Here is a 22,190-nt window from a genome sequence, read left to right on the forward strand (position 1 = left end):
CGCGGAGACAGAGACGGCTGAAAGTGCACCCTGTTTATTTTCTTTTTTTTTACAAAAGCACAAGGTTTTGTTGTTATTGTGAGTGCACACAAATAAAAGTAGACCCTTTATAGTCTCTAATGATGTCTTACACTTATCTGTATGCCCAAAAATATTTATTTTTGTTTAATATTTTAAGTTGTTTCCGCTGTTATGAGGAAAAAATCCAGCAGGACGTGCCGGCGCGGCCGTCGACCCCAGATGGTTAAGTTCTCTTACATTGTGAACACCAAAAGCACTGATGTAATTTCAGCTGATTCTGTGACTGGTTCACTTTAACCAAACTGGGTTTGGTTCACTTAAAATGTACTATATGGGAAGAGAATTCGGCCCTGGATTTTACGTAGAAACCGGCCCAAAAGTTGTTGAGAGGGGTGGGGGGTTCTGCATATCACGGCCCCCTTCAGCATATCGTAGCACTGTTTTGCTGCCCTCTTCAGTCAGTCATGGCCCGTTCGGCATAACGCGGTGGCCCGTTTCAGCTTTTCGCAGCCGGCCCACCAGGAAAAGTCCCGGTTCTCGCTATGGCCAGTCCGCCCCTGTGTGAAACCACCCTGAGATGAATGGATGATGAACTGATAAATGTGAAAATGAGTGGTAACTGAGAATAACATACTTCCTTACTCCTGTTTTCTCCTTTTGTGTTCCATTAAATAAAGTCATACTGAGGGGGCCTGGGTAGCTCAGTGGTAAAAGACGCTGGCTACCACCCCTGGAGTTTGCTAGTTCGCTAGTTCAAATCCCAGGGTGTGCTGAGTGACTCCAGCCAGGTCTCAGCAACCAAATTGGCCCAGTTGCTAGGGTGGGTAGAGTCACATGGGGTAACCTCCTCGTGGTCGCCATAATGTGGTTCGTTCTCGGTGGGGCGCGTGGTGAGTTGAGCGCAGATGTCATGGTGGATGGCATGAAGCCTCCACACATGCTATGTCTCCGTGGCAACGCGCTCAACAAGCCACATGATAAGATGCGTGGGTTGATGGTCTCAGATGCAGAGGCAACTGGGATTCATCCTCCGCCACCCGGATTGAGGCGAATCACTATGCCACCACAAGGACTTAAAAGCGCACTGGGAACTGGGCATTCCAAATTGGGTGAAAAAAAAATAAAAAAATACAATAATAAAGTCATACTGGTCGGGAACAATGTAGGGGTTATTATATAATGACCTAATTTTCATTTATGGGTGAACTATCCCTTTAAGTTAAGAAAATAATTCTCTTACAATTATAACTAAGGGTTCTCTTCACTTAATGGGTTTGTTGAAACCAGACCTAGGTATCTTAGACCTCCTCTCTCCTTTGAGATGTCAGACATCTTGAATGTAGATGAGAAGCTACAGGGGAGGAACCAAAACAGTAATATTAAGCTGAACATATCGAATATGTTCAAAAATATCATAACGAAAATAACAAAACGTCAGACAACTAAGCTGATTCGTCATGTCACATGAGAAGAGGGTCAGAGAGAGGGTGGAAGATTGTTATAAAACTACATTATGAATGATTTTTTTATTGTGACTGTATTAAAAAAGAAATTAAAAAATGTATGATATGACCACTTTAACTTGTTTTTAGGATCAGAATGGGGTTGTTAGTGTTAGTGTTGACAGCCCACAATTTTTCACTAAATACAAATAATTTCCTACCACACCAGGAACTATTCAAACACATGGCTTGACCTTCGATTTATGAATAGCACATCATCTGGGTACCAGCAGCCTGGTTTCAGACTATGGTTAACCACAACAAACACACCCTTCACTCTGTGTATGTGTGTGTGATGATGACAAGAGGTGTAACGTTTTGTCACACACATACTCATTTAAGAGCCTTGTCATTGATGGAGCAAGGTAAATATTAGCAGATTAAAAGTATAGCAATGACTTTACCATTTATGTTCAAGCTCTAAGAGGGAGGCTTGTCTGAGGATTGTGGAAGAAGTGAAAACGTACTTTTCTTGTCAGGATTTCCAGAATGGAATTTAAATTATTCGCCTTCATCACCTTAATCTGTACACCAGGTATGAATTCTCTCTCTTTTTATTTTAATTTTTTTATAAACAACGATGTTGAAAAGAGCATGTTACTGTGAATTTACCAGCCATTAATTGTTTGATTAAACATGTAACTTATAAAATAATTTCAGCATTTATTCAGTTGTTTCAGATTTTTTTTTAATCACAACAATCAAGATTTTACTTCTTGCTTCTTTAAACTACAAGTGGGTCGAGGTTGATTTTAATAAATAATCCAAATGTTCCCTGTCTGTCACTCACTCGACGTTGTGTCGATGTAGTGACATTAGGGGTTCGATCTTGAGAGCCCCAATCACCTTTGCTTAAAATAGAAAAGGCCAATGAGAATTGGCGAGTGGAATTTGCATGCCACTCTCCGCCCCGGACATATGGGTATAAAAGGAGATGGCGTGCACCACTCATTCAGATTTTTTCTTCTGAGCCGAATGCATGATTGTGTTCATCCTCTCACCTTTTGCTTACGCTGCTGGATTTTATGGCGCATATCAGCGGACACCCTCGCATGGTCGAGAGTGGGCGCTTTGGTGGCTGAGTCCACAGGTGCTAAAAGAGTATATTCTAAAGAGTATATTTCCTTCTAAAAGAGCTCGTGCAAACGCTTGCCATCTTTTTAAAGATGTCCTTCCGCATTTGCGCTAATGGATGTGGCCGTTATCTCTCCCCTCTGGATAGCCATGAAATCTGCCTCGAGTGCTTGGGGCCCCAGCACGCTGAGGCAGCTTTCGTGGAAGGGACATGTTCTCATTGTGAGAACATGCCCATCAGAACGTTGCGGTCACGGCTCACTTCCTTCTTTATGAAGCAAGGAGCCACCGTGGTCGCTCCCCAACCTGGTCCGCCCTGGGCTGATGCTCAGCTTGCTGGGTTGGCAAGCACCGCGGGCGTTCTGGATGTGGACATGGGAGCATTTCCACCGGCTCAGCCCTGCGGACCTCCCATCCCCCAGCACGCTCATTCTATCTGGAAGAGCTGTCGAGAGATACAGGCGGTCCACGTCAGGGCAGATTTAATGTGTTGCTCGCGGCTCGCGACGAGAATGAGCTTTCAGTCGCAGCATCGGAAGGTGGGCTTCTGCTATTTGAAGCGGACGAATATTCTGAGCTCCCGCCCACGGGCAGTAGAGCACACGATGAGGTGGACGCTGAGATGGCAGCCGTGCTTGCCCGGGCGGCTGTGAACATCGGGCTAAGTGGAACCCTCCACCCTGCCCTGAGCATTCGCGGCTGCATAATTGGCTTCTGGGCTCCCGGCCACCCCCCCGCCCCGGTGCCTTTCTTCCCGGAAGTGCACGAGGAGCTAACGAAGTTGTGGAAGTCACCTTTTTCTGCCCGTACACGCTTCATGGGCTCGTCCACCCTGACTACCCTCGATGGTGGAGCAGCTAAGGGATATGTTGAGCTCCCCCAGGTAGAGCACGCTGTAGCGGTGCAAGGCACAGATGCCTTGATGCACAGCTGGCCTCGGAGGCTACGCAAGTATGCGTTTCCTCCTGTGAGCCTCATTGCACAGGACAAGCAACAAGTCCTGTTCATTGCGCCGTACTGGCCCAACCGGACTTGGTTCTCGGATCTGATGCTCCTGGCAGTAGCACCTCCCTGGTGCATTCCCCTGAGGTGGGACCTTCTCACTCAGGAGCAGGGCACGCTCCAGCACCCGCAGCCAGACCTCTGGAACCTCCACGTCTGGCTCCTGGATGGGACGCGGAAGACCTAGCGGGTCTTCCGCCAGCGGTAGTAAATATGATCACTCAGGCCAGAGCCCCCATAGCAGCATACCACGATACACTGGACGGGAGACCCTCACGACAGTGCGACCTGATCAACAGGTTCCTCAAGGGCACGAGGAGGTTGAATCTTCCTAGACCACGCCTAATTCCCTCTTGGGATCTCTCTGTGGTCCTATCTGCCCTACAGAGAGCCCCCTTTGAGCACCTGGAGCAGGCTGAGCTCAGCACTTTGTCCCTGAAGACGGACCTCCTTGTGGTGCTCACTTCCATCAAGAGGGTGGGGGATCTAATACATCAGCACTGCACTTTATTACTCTTACTTTTATATCTCACACCGGACTATTATAATTATATTATTATTATATTATATTCTCTCTTAACAACTTACTATCAACCGACAGCCTGAATGTCAATACAGTACAATACAACCTACTGTACATTCTATATATACTATATATACTTTTTATTGAATAATGTGTATCTATATTGTGTGTATTGTATACTGTACAGTGTATGTTATTATTTGTATATTGTGTTGTGTGTAATTATGTGTATATTAGACTTTAAATTGTGTTGTGTTAATTTGATGTTATTGTAAATTGGTATATGTCTCATCACTGTCACGATTGCTATGTTGATCGGAACTGCACCCAAGAATTTCACACACCATTGCACTTGTGTATATGGCTGTGTGACAATAAAAGTGATTTGATTTGATTTGATTTGATTTGATCTGCAGGCGGTCTCTGTCACCAGCGAATGCCTGGAGTTTGGGCCGGCACATTCTCACGTGATCTTGAGACCCCGGCCCGGTTACATGTCCAAAGTTCCCACCACTCCCTTTCGGGACCAGGTGGTGAACCTGCAAACACTCCCTTCAGAGGAGGAAGACCCGGCCTTGTCGTTGCTGTGTCCAGTTCACACCTTGCGCATCTATCTGGACCGCACACAGAGCTTTAGATGCTCGGAGCAGCTCTTTGTCTGCTTTGGAGGGCAGCAGAAGGGGAAAGCTGTCTGCAAGCAGAGGGTAGCCCATTGGATTGTGGATGCCATTTTCCTCGCATACCAATCGCAGGATTTGCCGTGCCCCTTGGGAGTCTGGGCGCACTCCACTAGAGGTGTTGCGTTCTCCTGGGCACTGGCAAGGGGGGCCTCTCTAACAGACATATGCAGAGCTGCGGGTTGGGCTACACCCAATACCTTTGCGAGGTTTTCCTATGTAGGTTTTACATAGAGCTGGTTTCGACCCGAGTGTTACACAGTAACAGCAGGTAGACCAGGCGGCTGGTTGGGTGTACCGCTTGCATTGTGCCTTTCCCCTTTTTCAAAGGTGATAATATGTGCCTTTTGTCCACAACAGTTGAACCCTGGACGCCTCTTTAATTCTTAAGCACTGTTCGGTGACGAACTCAGTGGAGGAGTTACGGCACCAGGCCCAGTACTCGTGGTATGCCTCTTTTCAGGTGAGCCTGTGTGCTCGGGCTCAGTGCTCCATACATGGTGATTCCCCTTGGTAATCCCGTAGTATGAGTTTCCACTGTTCAGTTTCCCCGTAAGTGAACCCTGTGTTTCCCCTCGACAGAGCTTTCTCTGCCTCAGCCACTGTTGCTGCGTACCCTCTCTGTAGATGGGGTCCTCCGGTGGTATTATTCCATATGTAAACTTCCCCGTTGGTAAGTCCATGTGAGGTATTCTCCACATGTTAACCTCCCTCTGGTACGATGTGGTCACCGTAGTGCCCTCCCTCCTGGAGAGGGAAGAGCACTTCCCAGTGCTATTCTAGAAAGTGCTTGGCGGAAATTGCTTAACAGCAATCAGGTAAGGCTCCGCCGGTAGCCTCCTTGGGTAAGTGCCTCCTCCCCCCTTAATGGGACTTGGGAGACGCCTTACCTAACTCGCTGGAAGGTTACGACGTGGTTGAGCGCTCGCTGCGAGGCATGCAGCAGCTTGCCCATATCCACTCTTCTTTACCTCATGGCAAGGTTCAACGCCTGTGGCATTTCCTATAGGAACCCCTAGTGTCACTACATCGACACAACGTCGAGTGAATGACAGACAGGGAACATCTTGGTTACTGATGTAACCTCAGACGTCGTGTCCCTCCTGCCGCGGCACTGAACTGGCCGCTGACATGGCCGGGACTCTCTATTGGCTCCTCAGCATAAATCTGAATGAGTGGTGCACACCATCTCCTTATATACCCATATGTCCGGGGCAGAGAGTGGCATGCAAATTCCACTCGCCAGTTCTCATTGGCCTTTTCTGTTTTAAGCAAAGGTGATTGGGGCTCTCAAGATCGAACCCCTAGTGTCACTACATCGACACAATGTCTCATTCCCTCCATCAGGGAACAGAGGTTACATCAGTAACCAAGATGATATTTTGTTATATTTTATTATTTTTAGAAACATTTCTATCAAATTGAAACTTGAAAGACTTGACACTGGATGTATTGTATGACCCCACATTACTTAGGTGTTGTGAAAAAATCTTACAGTACTTCAACAAATTCTAAAAGTAAAAAATAATTTTAAATTTAGATTAATTTTTTTTTTAATCTAAATACTTGTGTAGAGCAAGGCACTACTGGAAGGGAGCAAGCAACTAAAAATGCAATGACCACATGTAAATTAGTAGACTTATTTTCCTCCTTGTCATGTTCCGACTATGGTACATAGTGCAAACATAAACAATAAACATCACAGTCACACACATATACAATTTTTTTTTAGTTTTGTTTTTTGGTTAAAATAATCGTACAGTTGAATTGTATCTTCCTGGCATTACATATTCAAACTGATACTGATTGCCTCACCTGTCTCTTCTAGGTTTATATGCATTGACCGTAGTTTCACCTAAAAACCCTGTGGCAGTGGGCAGCAATGTGACTCTAAGCTTGAATGACTCAAAGGCCATTCCAGTCGGGAGCTGGCTGTATGGGCCAACTGTATTGGTGGTCTGGTTCCCAGGAGATTCTTTAGTGGGTAGCAGCTTCAATAAGGAAATAGCATTCAACAACATTACATATGAACTCACCTTAACTTCAGTAACTCTACGCAGTTCTGGCCTATATGTAATAGAGTCCTTAAAACCACTGCTGAGCAAAGGAGAGTTTAGATTGGAAGTTCAAGGTAAGTAAAAATGTGGTTACTATCTAAATTAACTGGTTTTATTGGAGTTTGCTTTTATTTAATATGACTGAATCAAGCTGTCTACATTAGGTTACACCAACAAAATGATTTTAAGGGTCAGATCATCAGGTGTTAATTGCTGCATGTTTTCACTTTTTAGTGTACATACATTTTTAAGTATGGAGGTTTTTTACATGAAACATTAGTGCACACACCATACCAATTTAGTTGTTCACACACTTCACTTCAAACTGCAAACACTCACAAACACTGCACAAAATCTTATACTAACACATACTATTTACCATGTGATTACTTCATCCCTTATTGAGTACAACCAGGGGCGTAGCTACGTGGTGGCCATGGGTGACCAGTTCCACCCCTGATTGAAGCTTGGCCACCCCTCTGGCCACCCTTGTTGTGCAAAGCAATTTTGACAACACTGACAGACAGGTGACTTTTTTCGCCTCTCTATGACACAAACAGTCTGCGCTATTCGGGCTGAACAGCTGCGAACCGTCCACACAGCACAAACCTCTGTGTGTAGAGGTGTGATGTCATATCACGACCGTTGCAGTAAATAAATCCCGCCAAATATATTGCGGTCACGGATCCAAAAATAATAAGCGTGAATCAAAATAATAAGCGTGAATGAAAAAATAATAGGCGCAGATAAAAAATAATAAGCGCAAAAACAAATAAAAAGCAGAGATCTAAATAATAAGCACAGATCAAAATATAACAAGCATGAATCAAAAATATATAAACACATTTAAAATATGCTGCAAAAAACAACAACAAATTTAAGCAAAGTCATCAGAATTGCAAAAAAACGTCTCGGTTACATACGCAACCTTGGTTCCCTGAGACGAAGGGAACGAGACACTGCGTAGTTACGCATATGGGGAGTGCCTTCATACATGACCTAGTTGAAACCTCTCTACAATAACGCCAATATTCTAATATTAGCTATGGTGTTTGAGCCCCGCCTGTTTTGGCGCAAAACTGTCCGCTATAAAAACAGGTGCACAGACACCATTTCCTCCGAATTTCTGACTGAGAACAAGGAGCGCATCGCTCGTACCTCAAGAACTCTGAGTCTTGTAGTGCGGCTAGCGTTCGCAATGTCTCATTCCCTTCGTCTCAGGGAACCAAGGTTATGTACATAACCGAGATGTTCCCTTACGACTCAGTACATTTGACATTGCGTAGTTACGCATATGTGGAACAGAATCCCATCACGCCGCACTACACGACATAATTTCCCAGAGAAGAAATATGGCAGTGCAGTCTTGTGGGATGGCGACTGACATGAGCATGCCGCAGTGAGTAATCCTCGTGATGGCCAGGAGGAGAGCACTCATGACGAATATATGAACTAGTCATATAGTATGAATTAACTCCTTATGAACCCAGTCGGGAAGGGAGTATATTTATGATGAAAGTGCTTGCATCTTTATGGTAAATTATAACGGGCTAATGCAGGTGGTTGTGCAAATGATGTGGAGCCCGTACTTAAAGGGAAAGGCATAAGTATATATATATTTGGCTAATGAAGAGCAAGTGCTCTAAACAGAGAGGACTTGTGAAAAAATAGACGTTACGTCTAGGTAGTAAAACCTTGCGAATGTGTTTTGAGAGGACCATCCTGCTGCAAAACATGTGTCTTGTAAGGACACACCATTCATTCATGCCCATGAGGAGGCCATGCTTTTGTTGAGTGTGCTTTAACACCAATTGGGCAAGTCTTACCCTGCAACTCATAAGCCATGGTAATTGCACCGACAATCCAGTGAGAGAGCCTTTGTTTGGAGACGGGCATTCCTTTTGTGCATCTTCCATAGCATATAAAGAGCTGATCAGACAGTCTGAACAGGCAAGTATGCTCAACATATGCATGTAGTGCCTGTACTGGGCATAACAATGCAATGATTGTTCCTCATCCAAATTAAATGGAGGAGGGAAGAAGGCCTGAAGGTGAACCACCTGCGCTTTTACGGGCGTGGTTAGGACCTTGGGTACCTTGCCTTTCCTGGGTTTGACAGTGGCTCTTGAAAGACCGTGGCCAAACTCCAGACATGAATTGTCGACTGATAGTAAATGCAGGTCACAGACCCGTTTTACTGAGGCCAGAGCCAGCAGTAGTGCAGTCTTAATGGAGAGCATGCGCAGTTCTACAGAGTCCAAAGGCTCGAAGGGGGGCCCTGCAAGAGCTTTTAGGACTAAAGTTAAGTCCCAAGTTGGGACTGTAGCCGGCCATGTTGGGTTTAATCGTCTTGCTCCTTTAAGGAACTTTATGATGAAATCATGCTTGCCTATAGAGGTGCCGGCTTCAAGTGCATGATACACAGATATAGTTGCCACATGCACTTTGAGCGTTGACAGAGTGAGTCCTGTGTCTAATCGCTCTTGAAGAAATATTAGAATTTCATGTATGGGGCAGTTTACTGGGTCCTTGCCATGTAAGAGACACCAATCAGTGAACACCTTCCATTTTAGTGTGAAGAGGCATCTCATGGACGGTGCTCTGGCCTGTAAAATGGTGTTCATAACTGAACGCGTCAGTTCTGGCGTGTGTAATGCGCAGGGGCCACACATGCAGGTTACACAGCTGGTGCTGGGGATGCCAGATTGTGCCTCGCGCCTGAGGGGAGATCCCTCCTCAGCGGTATTTCCCATGGTGAGCAAGCTGTAAAGCATCTCCAGCATTTCCAGAAACCATGTCTGGTTGGGCCATTTCGGCGCAACTAATAGAACCGTTTCCATGTCCTCACTGACTTTGCATATGACAGAGTGAATAAGGCATACCGGGGGAAAAGTATATTTGCATTTCGCCAGCCATTTGTGTGCCATTGCATCCGTTCCCAGCGGGGCTTGGGACTTCGAATAACTGAGGGGACAGTGGGCATTCTCCACTGAGGCAAATCGTCATGGTTACTGGTGTAACCTCCGTTCCCTGATGGAGGGAACGAGACGTTGGTGTTGATGTAATGACACTAGGAGTCACTCTTGGGAGCCCGAGACACCTCTGGTCTTTGATAAAAGGCCAATGAAAATTGGCAAGTGGTATTTGCATGCCACTCCCCCGGACATACGGGTATAAAAGGAGCTGGCATGCAACCACTCATTCAGGTTTTACTCTGAGGAGCCGATATAAGGTCCGGCCATTTCAGCGGGTAGTTCAGCGTTGTGGCAGGAGGGACCAACGTCTCGTTCCCTCCATCAGGGAACGGAGGTTACACCAGTAACCATGACGTTCCCTATCTGTCACTCACTCGATGTTGGTGTCGATGTAGTGACACTAGGGGTCCCTATACAAAACGCCACAAGGCTGAACTGTGTTACGTGAACTGGCGGTGTGTGGTGGGCAGACTTGCTGTGTGCCTCATAGCCAGCACACCAGGTCGATACGTAAAAGGTTGTAGAACCTTGCACAGGTGTTGGGTGTTGCCCAGCCCGCTCGCTCTGCAAATGTCTTAGAAAGGCACCCCTGGCCAGGGCCCATGGAGCCGTTACACCCCTGGTAGAATGGGCTGGTAGCCCTACTGGGGACGGCATGCCCTAGGCGACATATGCCATAGTTATGGCGTCAATGAGCCAGTGGGCGATCCTCTGCTTGGAGACAGCGCTTCCTTTCTGCTGTGCACCAAAAGCAGACAAAGAGCTGCTCAGAGATTCTAAAGATCTGTGAGCGATCCAAATAGATGCATAAAGCGTGCACCGGACACAGCGACGACAAGGCTGGGTCTGCCTCCTCCTGGGGCAGCGCTTGCAGGTTCACCACATAGTCCCTAAAGGGGTGGTGGGAACCTTGGGCACATAGCCCGGTCAGGGTCTCAGGATCACGTGAGAGTAACCTGGACCGAACTCCAGGCACATTTCGCTGACAGAGAACGCTTGCAGGTCACCTACCCTCTTGATACAAGTGAGCGGAGTCAGGAGGGCAGTCTTCAAGGAGAGTGCCTTAAGCTCAGCTGACTGCAAAGGCTCAAAGGGGGCTCTCTGTAGACCCTGAAGAACTACAGAGGTCCGATGAGGGAACGAGGCACGGCCTGGAGGGATTCAGCCTCCTGGTGCCTCTTAGGAACCTGATGATCAGGTCGTGCTTCCCTAAGGACTTACCGTCGACTGTGTCGTGGTGTGCTGCTATGGCAGCAACGTACACCTTCAAGGTGGAAGGGGACAGCCTCCCTTCCAACCTCTCTTGCAGGAAGGAAAGCACTGATCCGACTGCGCATCTCTGGGGGTCTTCCCAATGGGAAGAACACCACTTAGCGAACAGACGCCACTTAAAAGGCATACAGGCGCCTCATAGAGAGAGCCCTAGCCTGAGTGATTGTGTCTACCATCCCGTCCAGGGGCCAGACATGGAGATTCCAGAGGTCTGGGTGCGGGTGCCAGATGGTGCCCCTTCCCTGAGAAAGAAGGTCCTTCCTCAGGGGAATTTGCTAGGGGGGAGCTGTCGTGAGGAGCGTGAGGTCCGAGCACCATGTCTGGGCGGGCCAGTAGGGTGCTACCAGGATGACCAGCTCCTCGTCCTCCCTGACCTTGCACAGGGTCTGTGCAAGCAGGCTTACTGGGGGAAACGCATATTTGTGAATACCAGGGGGCCAGCTGTGTGCCAGCACGTCTATGTCAAGGGAGGCCTTGGTCAGGGTGTACCAGAGCGGGCAGTGGGGAGGATTCTTGGGAGGAGAACAGGTGCACCTGTGCCTGTTGAATTGACTCCAAATCAGCTGGACCACCTGAAGGTGGAGTCTCCACTCTCCCCTGAGGGTAACCTGTTGTGACAGTGCGTCCACCATAGTGTTAAGGTTGCCCGGGATGTGAGTGGCTTGCAGTGACTTGAGGTGCTGCTGACTCCAGAGGAGGAGACGGTGGGCGAGTTGTGACATACAACGAGAGCGCAAACCACCTTGGCGGTTGACATATGCTACTGTTGTCATGTTGTCTGTCTGAACTAACATATGCTTGCCCTGGATCAACGGCCGAAACCTCCACAGGGAGAGCAGAATTGCCAACAACTCGAGGCAGTTGATGTGCCAATGCAGTCGCGGACCCATCCAGAGGCCGGCGGCTGCGTGCCCATTGCAAACGGTGCCCCAGCCAATTTTGGAGGTGTCTGTCATGACCACGACGCACCTGGGGACCAGTTCTAGAGGAACACCTGCCTGTAGGAAAGAGAGGTCGGTCCAAGGGCTGAAAAGATGGTGACAGACAGTGTGTTCCATGGTGCCATGGCCGTCTCGGGACTCGAGTCTGGAGCCAGTGCTGAAGCGGCCTCATATGCATCAAACCGAGCGGGGTGGCCACCGCCGAGGATGCCATATGCCCCAGGAGCCTCTGAAAAAGTTTCAGTGGAACCGCTGTTCCCTGTTTGAACGACTTCAAACAGGTCAGCACCGACTGGGCGTGCTCGTTCGTAAGGCACGCTGTCAAGGAGTCCAACTCCAAACCAAGAAAAGAGATGCTCTGAACCAGGAGGAGCTTGCTCTTTTCCCAGTTGACCCGAAGCCCTAGTCGGCTGAGGTGTGAGAGTACCAGGTCCCTGTGTGCACACAACACGTCTCGAGAGTGAGCTAGGATTAGCCAGTCGTCGAGATAGTTGAGAATGCAAATGCCCACCTCCCTTAACGGGGCAAGGGCAGCCTCTGCGACCTTTGTAAAAGACACGAGGAGACAGGGACAGGCCGAAAGGGAAGACTTTGTACTGATACGCCTGACCCTCGAATGCGAACCGCAGGAAGGGTCTGTGTCGAGGAAGGATCGAGGCGTGGAAGTACGCATCCTTCAGGTCTACCGCCGCGAACCAATCTTGATGCCGGACGCTCGCCAGAATGCGTTTTCGTGTCAGCATCTTGAACAGGAGTCTGCGTAAAGCCTAGGTCAGAACTCACAGGTCCAAGATTGGCCTCAACCCACCGCCTTTTTTCGGTACGATGAAGTACGGGCTGAAAAACCCCTTCTTCATCTCGGCTGGAGGGACAGGTTCTATCGCGCCCTTCCGTAGGAGGGTAGCGATCTCCACGCAAGGTAGCAGCATTTTCATCTTTCACTAAGGTGAAGTGGACATCGCTGAACCTGGGCGGATGCCCGGCGAAGTGAATCGCGCAGCCGAGTCGGACGGTCCGGACCAGCCCTCGTGACGGATTGGAAAGCGCAAGCCATGCGTCCAAGTTCCACGCAAGGGGGACCAAAGGGACAACGTCATCGGATGTACCGGTAGGTGGGGCCTCACGGCGGGGTGGAGCTCGAGGTGCCATACCACATTGTGGCCGTGCTGAGTCTAAGGACATCGAAGCACTTACCTGGCTCCTTGTGACCACCCCCGGAACAGCCTGGGACAGGGGAGGAAGAGGCCTGTCCTCGTGACCCGTGGAGACTGTCACATCGGGGGCGGATTTGTGCCACAGCTGGGCGCTCAGGGGCGGGAGACCGCCGCTGGAGCGCCAAACCTGCCAAATAGAGTGGTGGACGGTGGTTGTGAAGATGGTCATACACACCAGATACATGACCCAGGGAACAAGGAAACCACTCTTGCTGAGCTCTTGAGTACTGCAGCCGCTTGGGCATGCAGTGCAATTAAATGCAAAAGGTAACAAAAAGATGGGGATCTGCTTACCAGCTCCAGAGCAGCAGGTTTCGTTGTCCCTGGGTCGCCCGTCTCAAGGGCGCTTTGAAGCATTTCACGGGTTCTGGGCAGCCGCGAGATGGGTGGCATCTGCTTCCTGTGGTGGGCTCCACGCCGGGGCCGGGCCGAAGGGGCGGGCTGCGGCGGAGCCGGTGCAGTCACCGCAGGGGGATGCCCTTGGCAATGAGTAGACGGGGTGCGGGATCTTGAGCCGCGCCGGGGCAGGATATGCCAGCTAGCATCCATCTACTGCTCTACCATCGAGAACTGCTGGGCAAAGTCCTTGACAGTGTTGCTGAATAGGCCCGCCTGGGAAATGGGGGCAGCAAGGAATCGTGTCTTGTCGGCCTCACCCATCTCAACCAGGTTGAGCCAAAGGTGGCGCTCCTGGACCACTAGTGTGTCCATCGTCCGCCCGAGAGACCGCGCCGTGACCTCTGTCGCTCGGAGAGCGAGGGTAGTTCCGCCCAATCCCAGGGCGGAACTACCCTCGTGCAGTTCCTTTAGCGCCTTGGCGGATTTGCAGGAGAGCCATGGCGTGCAGAGCGGAGGTGGCTTGTCCAGTGGCACCGTAGGCCTTGGCCGTCAGAGACGACGTAAACCTACAGGCCTTGGACGGGGGCTTTGGGCACCCGCGCCAGGTGGCGGCGCTCTGCGGGCATAGGTGCACCGCGAGTGCCTTTATCCACCGGAGGATTGCCGAATAGCCCTTGGCCGCCCCACCATCGAGGGTAGTGAGGGCGGGGAAGCTGAAAAGATCGGGACCGGGCAGTAAAAAGTGCCTCCCGCGACCTTGTCAGCTCTTCATGCACTTCCGGGAAGAAAGGAACGGGGGCAGGGCATGGCTTTGAGTGGTGCCACGAGCCCAGGAACCAATCACCGAGCCGCGAGGGTTCAGGGAAGAGCAGTGAAATCCACTCTAACCGACGCTCGCGGCTGCCCGGGAAAGCATGTCGTCATCTCCACATCAGCCTGTGACTTGGCAATCGACCCCGAAGGGAGGAGCCCAGCTGAGGCTTCCGACTGGATGAGCCCGCTCTCCGATGCTGCGCTCGAGAGCTCATCACTTTCGCGGGCTCCGAATAAGAGGTCGAACTCGCCGTGAGACGAGCCGGCAGACTCGCCCGGAAGCCCGATCAGGGCAGACGAGCGTGCTGGGGAATGGGAGGTCCGCGGGGGGATACCCGGTAGAGGCGGTCCCATTGGGGTCCCCAAATCGCCCCCAGTGCTAGCCACGCTGGCCTCATACCCATGGGTAAAAGGACCGAGGCGGGAGCCTCTGGGGTGGCTCGCTTACTTACGAAGCCGAGCCGCGACCGCAACGTTGCCATGGACATATTCTCGCAATGAGAACATGACCACCCACGAATGCTGTCTCCGCGTGAGCAGTGCCCAGACACGAAAGACAGTGATGAATTCCGCCTTGGCTGTTTATATATGCCACAACTGTCATGTTGTCTGAGCGAACCAAGAAATGACAGTTTTATATTTCTGATTGAAAAGACTTTAAGGCTATAAATACAACTGATTGCTTTAGGCGCTGTGTGACAACTTGCCCCAGCGTGACACCTCGCTGGTAAAACGCAGGAGCTGTCCATGGTGCTAAAGCAACTGATGCGCATGCGCCCTTGGCACAAAGCACGTCGTGGCATATGTCGCTTCAGCCAGCACTGAAGAGGTCTCATGTGTAAGAGACCTAATGGAATGCCACCGTCATAAATCCCAATGCTTTCTGAAACCGTTTCAGTGGAAGTGTTCTCCCCAGTTTGAACTGAGATGGACAATGTAGAATGGCTGAAGCAGTAAGTTTCTGTGCTGGCATAACAAAGCCACTGATTGCACCAGTAACAGCCAATCATCAAGGTAGTTCAAGATGCGTACGCCGCTCAGTCTCAGAGGGGCGAAAACCGCATCAATGCGCTTTGTGAATTTGCGAGGAGCCAGAGACAGTCCAAAGGGCAGGACTGTGAATTGATATGCTGTTCCCCCGAACACAAATCTCAAAAACATCCTGTGATGTCATACAATTTAGACATGAAAGTACGCATCCTTCAGATCTATCAACGCAAACCAATCGTGTGGACGTACATACGATAAGATCTGTTTCTGAGTAATCATTTTGAATGGGCGCTTTATGAGTGCGCGATTTAAATGTCTCAGATCCAGGATTGGCCAAAGCCTGCCGTCTTTCTTTGGAACAAGAAAATAACGGCTGTAAAACCCTTTTTGTGCTTGACAATTTGGCACAATTTCTATCGCGTTTTTCACGATGAGACTGTGTATTTCGGCTCATAACACCGGCGCATCTTCGGATGAAACCGTGGAAGACAACGCCGTTGAAACAGGGTGGCCGGTGTGCAAAATTGGATTGTATAACCATGTTCGATTGTTTTTGCAACCATTCTGAAATACTCGTTAGGGCTCCGCATAATGGGACAGAGGGCAATTTGGTATGCTCACTGTATGATATGATGCAACGCTCATGTGTGTGCTTTGAAGAGGAAAAAGGGGCTCTTTATTGAGAATGTGTGAGCATCTCGTGCATTTGCAACGAATGCTGTATTCTTTTTTTGCACTTTTTCAAAGGGTTGTGCCTGTCAGGAGCGCTTTTGCTGCACGTGCTGATACGCAGGTGCCGGTGAGGCAGCAGGTATGGGGCTTTTAGTCAGGCGCTGGCTCGAAACAGAGCAAGGGTGAACCGGCAGTGATATACTCTGTTTGGGCATAAAGTGTCTCATAGCCTGTGACTGCTGCTGAATCGCGAAGTAATGCTCAGCAAACTTATTCACAGAGCCGCCAAAGAGACCAGCTGGAGACACTGGAGCATCCAAAAGAGTGGCTTTTTCCTTATGACTCATTTCTGTGAGGGTCAGCCATATGCTGATGGCCTGAACAGTGACTTTCGTGGTATGCAGCGCTAAATCTGTAGCGGTGCAGAGCTCTTTGAATATCTCTGGATCAAAGCCGTGCTCATCCATTTGCCTGAGGAGCTTGGCTTGAAATACCTGGCGCACCGCCATTGTGTGGAGTGCTGAACCAGCTTGTTCTGCTGCTGAGTAAGCTTTTCCTGCCAGTGCGGACGTTTGTTGACATGGTTTGGAAGGATGTATGCGGTGTGATTTCCACGCCCTGTTACTCGCAATAACCGTTTTCTTCCCCGTGATCCACATTAAAGAGGATGGCGTCACTGCGCGAACGCGCCAAGATTTGGATAGTTCATTATGAACTAAGGGGAAGAATGGGGCAGATTTGCGGGACGCTGCCATTTGACGGCATCCGGACTGCTGGAACCATTCATCAAGGCTAGACTGTTCAGGTTCCTCTGGAGGAGACCACTCAAGGTGAAGCTCTTCGACTGCCCTTGTAAGGATGCGGAGCATCTCCCCGTCAGTGGCGCGTGCATGTTTCTCACCCTCGCTGGGGGGAGGGGCGGCAGCCTCATCCACTGACCACTTGCCTGATGCAGCGAGAGACATAATGACATAGTCATTATTATCCCCAGCATCAGAACCGCTGCACGAGACGAGGCCGCCTGCTCTTTCAGAAGGCCAGAGCTCGTCTCGCACATAGCAGATCGGAAAACATGCACTTCGGAGAGATTGAGGGGCTCGCAGGGCATGTGCCGCCACAAGGACCACCTCAAAGTCATCCTGCTCGACCTCGCGGCCCCGCCGTGCCGCCTCGTGTGAATCCTCGGGTATCACAGAAGCAACTGAGGCTGAATCATCCCTCAGAACAAGGGTGATTCACGAGCGAAGCGTCTAGAGGCTCATGCCCTCACAGTGAGGGTAGTCTGTCTCCATTAGAGCTGACTCTGTGTGGGTGTGGCCCAGACAGTAAACGCAGCTCTCATGCTGATCTGACGGCAGGATGTGCCTCTCGCACAAGGAACACTTACGGAACGTCATCTTTAAAAAGATGCGAACACGTAAGTGACTCTTTTAGATATATAAATATATAAATTAATATATATTTATATCACACATTATACAATACACAATATACAATTGCTTTGTAAGGATACACAAACCCTGCCGAAGCGCTGCGGGGAATCAGGATGCAGAGGCCCATTCACCAGCGAAGTGTCAGTCGGCGAGGCGGTGTGATGTTCGCCGGAACACTGCAGGGGAGCGGAAAGTTTTCCCGCGAAGATTACGCCTGCTAACTTGTGTATATCGACGGCGAAGGTAGAGGGCTTCTAGACAAGAGATGATCGCTGTCTTGAAGGAAGAAATTCTGAGGAAATGGTGTCTGTGCATCTGTTTTTATAGCGGACAGGCGGGGCTCAAACACCATAGCCAATATTAGAATATTGGCATTATTGTAGAGAGGTTTCAACTAGGTCGTGTATGAAGGCACTCCCCATATGCATAACTACGCAATGTCAAGTGTACTGAGTCGTAAGGGAATCATGTTTTCCTTGGTTATATTACTGTTTTTTGTGCTCTCTGACAATTTTGCTCATGTTTTCATTTTTTTGTACGCTTACGCTGTATTTTTCTTTGCTTTTGTTTCCAAGTTCTGCGCTTGATTTTCCAAAACTTGTGAGTAGAGTTTCATGTAAATCAGGGGGCATTTTGCGTCCACATTGGTCCATTAGATCTTGATCGACAGCTCCTCCTCTTGCCAATCATTTGAAGAGGGGAGGTGACGTCACTCCAATGCAACGACGGCTGCTGCTCAATATTATATTATTTGTGGTTGATAGATACGCTGCTTGTGTCTGTTTTGAGTATTTTCTACCAGTTCTAGGAATCAATGTGTTGTCCGAATAGGCCATTGTCATAGTCCGTTAACACATGTATTTAGTCAGATGAATTTAGTTAACAGAGTCTTTAGTTTAAGTATTATTTAAGGCTTCCTTGTTTGTAGGTTATTGGCTACATATCTAAAAAAAAAAAAAAAAAAAAAAAAAAAAACGACGAAAAAACAAGGCTGGGTTGGTGTGGATGTTTGATGCATGTTTTTACTAGCTGTACCAATGTAGTCGCGAGTTCAGAACCCAACTTGATCCGCTTTTCCACGAAATAAAATCCAGACCCAGACACCAAGGCCTATTACAATACTGATGAATATAGAAATGCTTACATATAGCTGGACTTTTTTTTAAATTATTATTATATCAAAAATCTAAAAGTTGTGCACTATTGCTGACACCTACATGCGCACTTTGGAGTTGGCTGTATGCCTGTAAGTCATTTGCTTCAAATGTTACTGAAGTTGTATACTCTATGTTATGGAAATGTTTGTATATGTTTTGGATATGTATGCTCCAATGTTACCTGTATCTTTAGAGATGGTCCCTAAATTCGCTACTATTAGTGAATCAAGAACGTCCAACGTCAAGCCAACTTTATTGCATTATTTATTGACGTGGGAACGCTTGGTCACTTGTTTCTGATTTCACTGCAGTATCGTGGAAAAAGAAACTACATGTAGCCGTGCCAACGATGACAATGTAGGATCAGTACATAACGGCACATTCAGCAACATGGAAAAGCGGATCAAGTTAGGTTCTGAACTCGCGACTACATTGGTACAGCTAGTAAAATCATGCATCAAACATGCACACCAACCCAGCCTTGTTTTGTTTTTTGTTTTTGTTTTTTATATATGCAGCCAGTACATTTTTTTCCTTCTTTTGTATGGCATTGGAAATAAATTGATAACTTTAAATTCCTTGTGTACATTTGTAAGAATTTGCTTTTGGTACAGCATGTCACAGTCAGTAGTGAATTTTTTTGGCCACCCCAATAAAATGACTGGGTCTTACCAGGCCACCCCCGAAATAAAGTTACACACCCTGTACAACACACTGTCAAGAAGATAAAAATCAGCTGATAATAATTTACATGACTAGCATTACATAAAATAACATTCACAGCAACAATGTTATGTCTTGCAATTTAAATCGTGCCTTTCTTAATGGTTAAATGTATTGTTTTAAGAGCTATTTTATGACTGTCTATTTTAACAATATTCAGTCATTATGTAGGTGTCTCAAACTCTGATAAAATACTCCAATATTTGTCAGCTTCAAATTTAAATAATGTAGAAATCTGCTGTTTGTCTTTCTATTTGTGTAAATTACCGTTAATTGACAACCTAAACTAATACCGTGGTGGGTTGCAACACCGTGGAGCTAAATTCATGACTAAAGTCTTTGACGCATAAAAGCAAGGTGAATTGCTCTAATCTAAAAAATAAATGCATTGTATTATCAGTGCTTGCACTTAAACGTGTTGCATTTACAGTACTTGTATTTTGGGAGCCTGAAATTTTGGTTGTATTTTAAGAAAGTGTAATATTTCATTAGGAAACATTTCACAACTAATTTCATTATTAAAAATTAAAAAATAAACCTTCCAAAGTTCATTTCCAAAATATTCAGTTCATTTAAAAATACCATCTAGATTTGTCCACAGGTAAAATTCAGCCTGTTCTATTTTGCTTAACAAAATTCACTTCAAAGTCAGTGGTTCAAATTCGTTTCGAAATTCAACAATCCACATCCGGGAACTGCAGGAAAAGCAGCAGAGTACCAATGCACAATCTCAACCTGGTGCTATTCGTTCTCACCAGTAGGTGGTGCAGTGCGATTGGGTGTTGACTGCTGAAGACCAAAGCTACAGATAGAGAGAACAGCAGTGTATGTTTTAATAGTTTGTTGTTCAAAATTGTTCATGGGTAGAAAATAGATACATATTTGAATTGAACATGTGGGTGGGCATGAAACGCACCTTTCCACTGATTGGTCAACCCACATTATCATCAGTTCCTCAATGCCAAAATATTAGTTGTCTGTTTTAGAAATAGCCTATTGATGTCCCTCGCATCTGCACGCAAAATGTCTAATCCTACTTCTTAGACACACATCCTGTTTTATTTAGCTGTCAGCTATCAAAACTTCTATCAAAAGGTTTCCAGAGGCACTAAGTAGAATGTTAGTATCACTAAAGTAGTACTTAATCTCTACGGCACGTTTCCCAAAAAGCATCAAAGTAGTAAAGTAAAAACTTCGTAAATTAAAGAGGGCTTTGAACCGCTCTAAAGTCATAAGTACAACTTAAATGTATCTTTCGCTAATTTTCACAATTTATCAGAGAATAAGGAACATTTAATAACTTGTATTGATATATTTGGATAATTGGAAAGCCATAGCCAGAACCAAAGCTTTGGGTGTGCCAAGGGAAAACTGTTCAAGAACTGAAGCATAAAAAAGTGAAATTTCTTTGTAACTTTAACACCAATTGCCATTCACAAATGTAAAAATTTTTAGCACAAAATGTATTTTCTGTTTAGCCCAGCGTTACATTATAATGGGTTTATTAGCCTAAACAAATGAATGATGCTTTTATCAATGGAGTTGGTAGGCTTGTTAATATATACAAATATTAGGCTTAATATTTAATCATAAAATGTTATTAAATTATTTTAGAATGTTACATAATTATTTTCCAAAATCCAGAAGACAAATGCACAGGTAAATGAAACAATTTGCACTAACTGACAAAAAGTACTACACTAGGTTTTACATTCTGTGATTCAGAAATAAATGTGTGATTTTGTTAATTTTATGAAATAGGAAAATGACAATACCATGTGCATTCATTTTCCAGCAAAAGAAACAAACCTTTGGCAACATTAGAGACCCTTATTATGATTCACATTGCATGCGTTTACATGCATACATTTCTATCATTAATCTCTATAAAGTTGAGCATCAATCTGAAACACTAGCTTACCAAAGTCATCATTATTTATTTAATTAAATGCTGTGATCGTCATTAACTTTTGCCATCTCAACAAGGTTACATATCATTTCCATGCTTGCCAGTATTTCCGCATTATTGTCATGTTGAAAAGACAAACTCCTGGACATATTGGCAAAGGTTTGAGTGTTGGACCGGACAGCTCTCGTAATGAAGCATTTAAGTTCTACTTTATAACAAGCAATCGAAGTACTGTTTTGGGAAACAGGCGTATCGTATGTAAAATAACGTGCGGCATTAAGATGATCATAAAAGTTTAAGTTGCAGCATATATATATATATATATATATATATATATATATATATATATATATATATATATATATATATATATATGCAAATGTACTGGAGCCTATCCCAGGAGCATTGATTTTTATTATTAATTTTTTTTATTTTTATCTAACATTAGAAAAGCTGAAAACTGAGCTTTGACTTTTACAAATGAAGATAGGCAGATATGTCTCTGCTAGAAATGAATATACTGTTAGCCTAGATAAGATTATTTGAGTTTTTTAAAAAAAAAAACATTATGTCTGTCAATGTAGAAGTCCTTGGTTTTTTGGACTTATTTACTTCAGCACCGGACATTAATATGCAAATATACAGTTCAGGAAATGAAATAAATAAATAAACAAGGCTCAGTTTTCACCATGGTACAATGTTAAATAAAAAAATATATGTTCCAGCAAATCATATTTATGGAATAAATGCATCTTACATATTAATTTAAAAAACTGTGGTCACCCTACTTTATTATGCCTATGTCTACCTACACAGCAATCAGTGATTCAGGGCCGGTTCTAGACATTGAGAGGCCCTAGGCAAATTCTTTTGGAGGCACCCTGAATGTTTTTATT

General features: G+C 46.6%; 1 protein-coding gene across 1 annotated transcript in view; it reads left to right on the forward strand.

Moving 5' to 3' along the window:
- The first annotated feature begins 1,874 nt into the window (after positions 1-1,874).
- Positions 1,875-22,190, forward strand: part of LOC127453950 (carcinoembryonic antigen-related cell adhesion molecule 5-like) — a 46,789-nt gene continuing 26,473 nt past the window's right edge. The window contains exons 1-2 of the mRNA XM_051720783.1: positions 1,875-2,058; positions 6,628-6,930. Of these exons, the coding sequence (XP_051576743.1) occupies positions 2,013-2,058; positions 6,628-6,930 (349 nt within the window). The 5' untranslated portion in view covers positions 1,875-2,012. The remainder of the gene's footprint in view (positions 2,059-6,627; positions 6,931-22,190) is intronic.

This window comes from Myxocyprinus asiaticus, chromosome 16 (assembly GCF_019703515.2).
Source record: "Myxocyprinus asiaticus isolate MX2 ecotype Aquarium Trade chromosome 16, UBuf_Myxa_2, whole genome shotgun sequence".
NCBI classification, from domain to species: Eukaryota; Metazoa; Chordata; class Actinopteri; order Cypriniformes; family Catostomidae; genus Myxocyprinus; species Myxocyprinus asiaticus.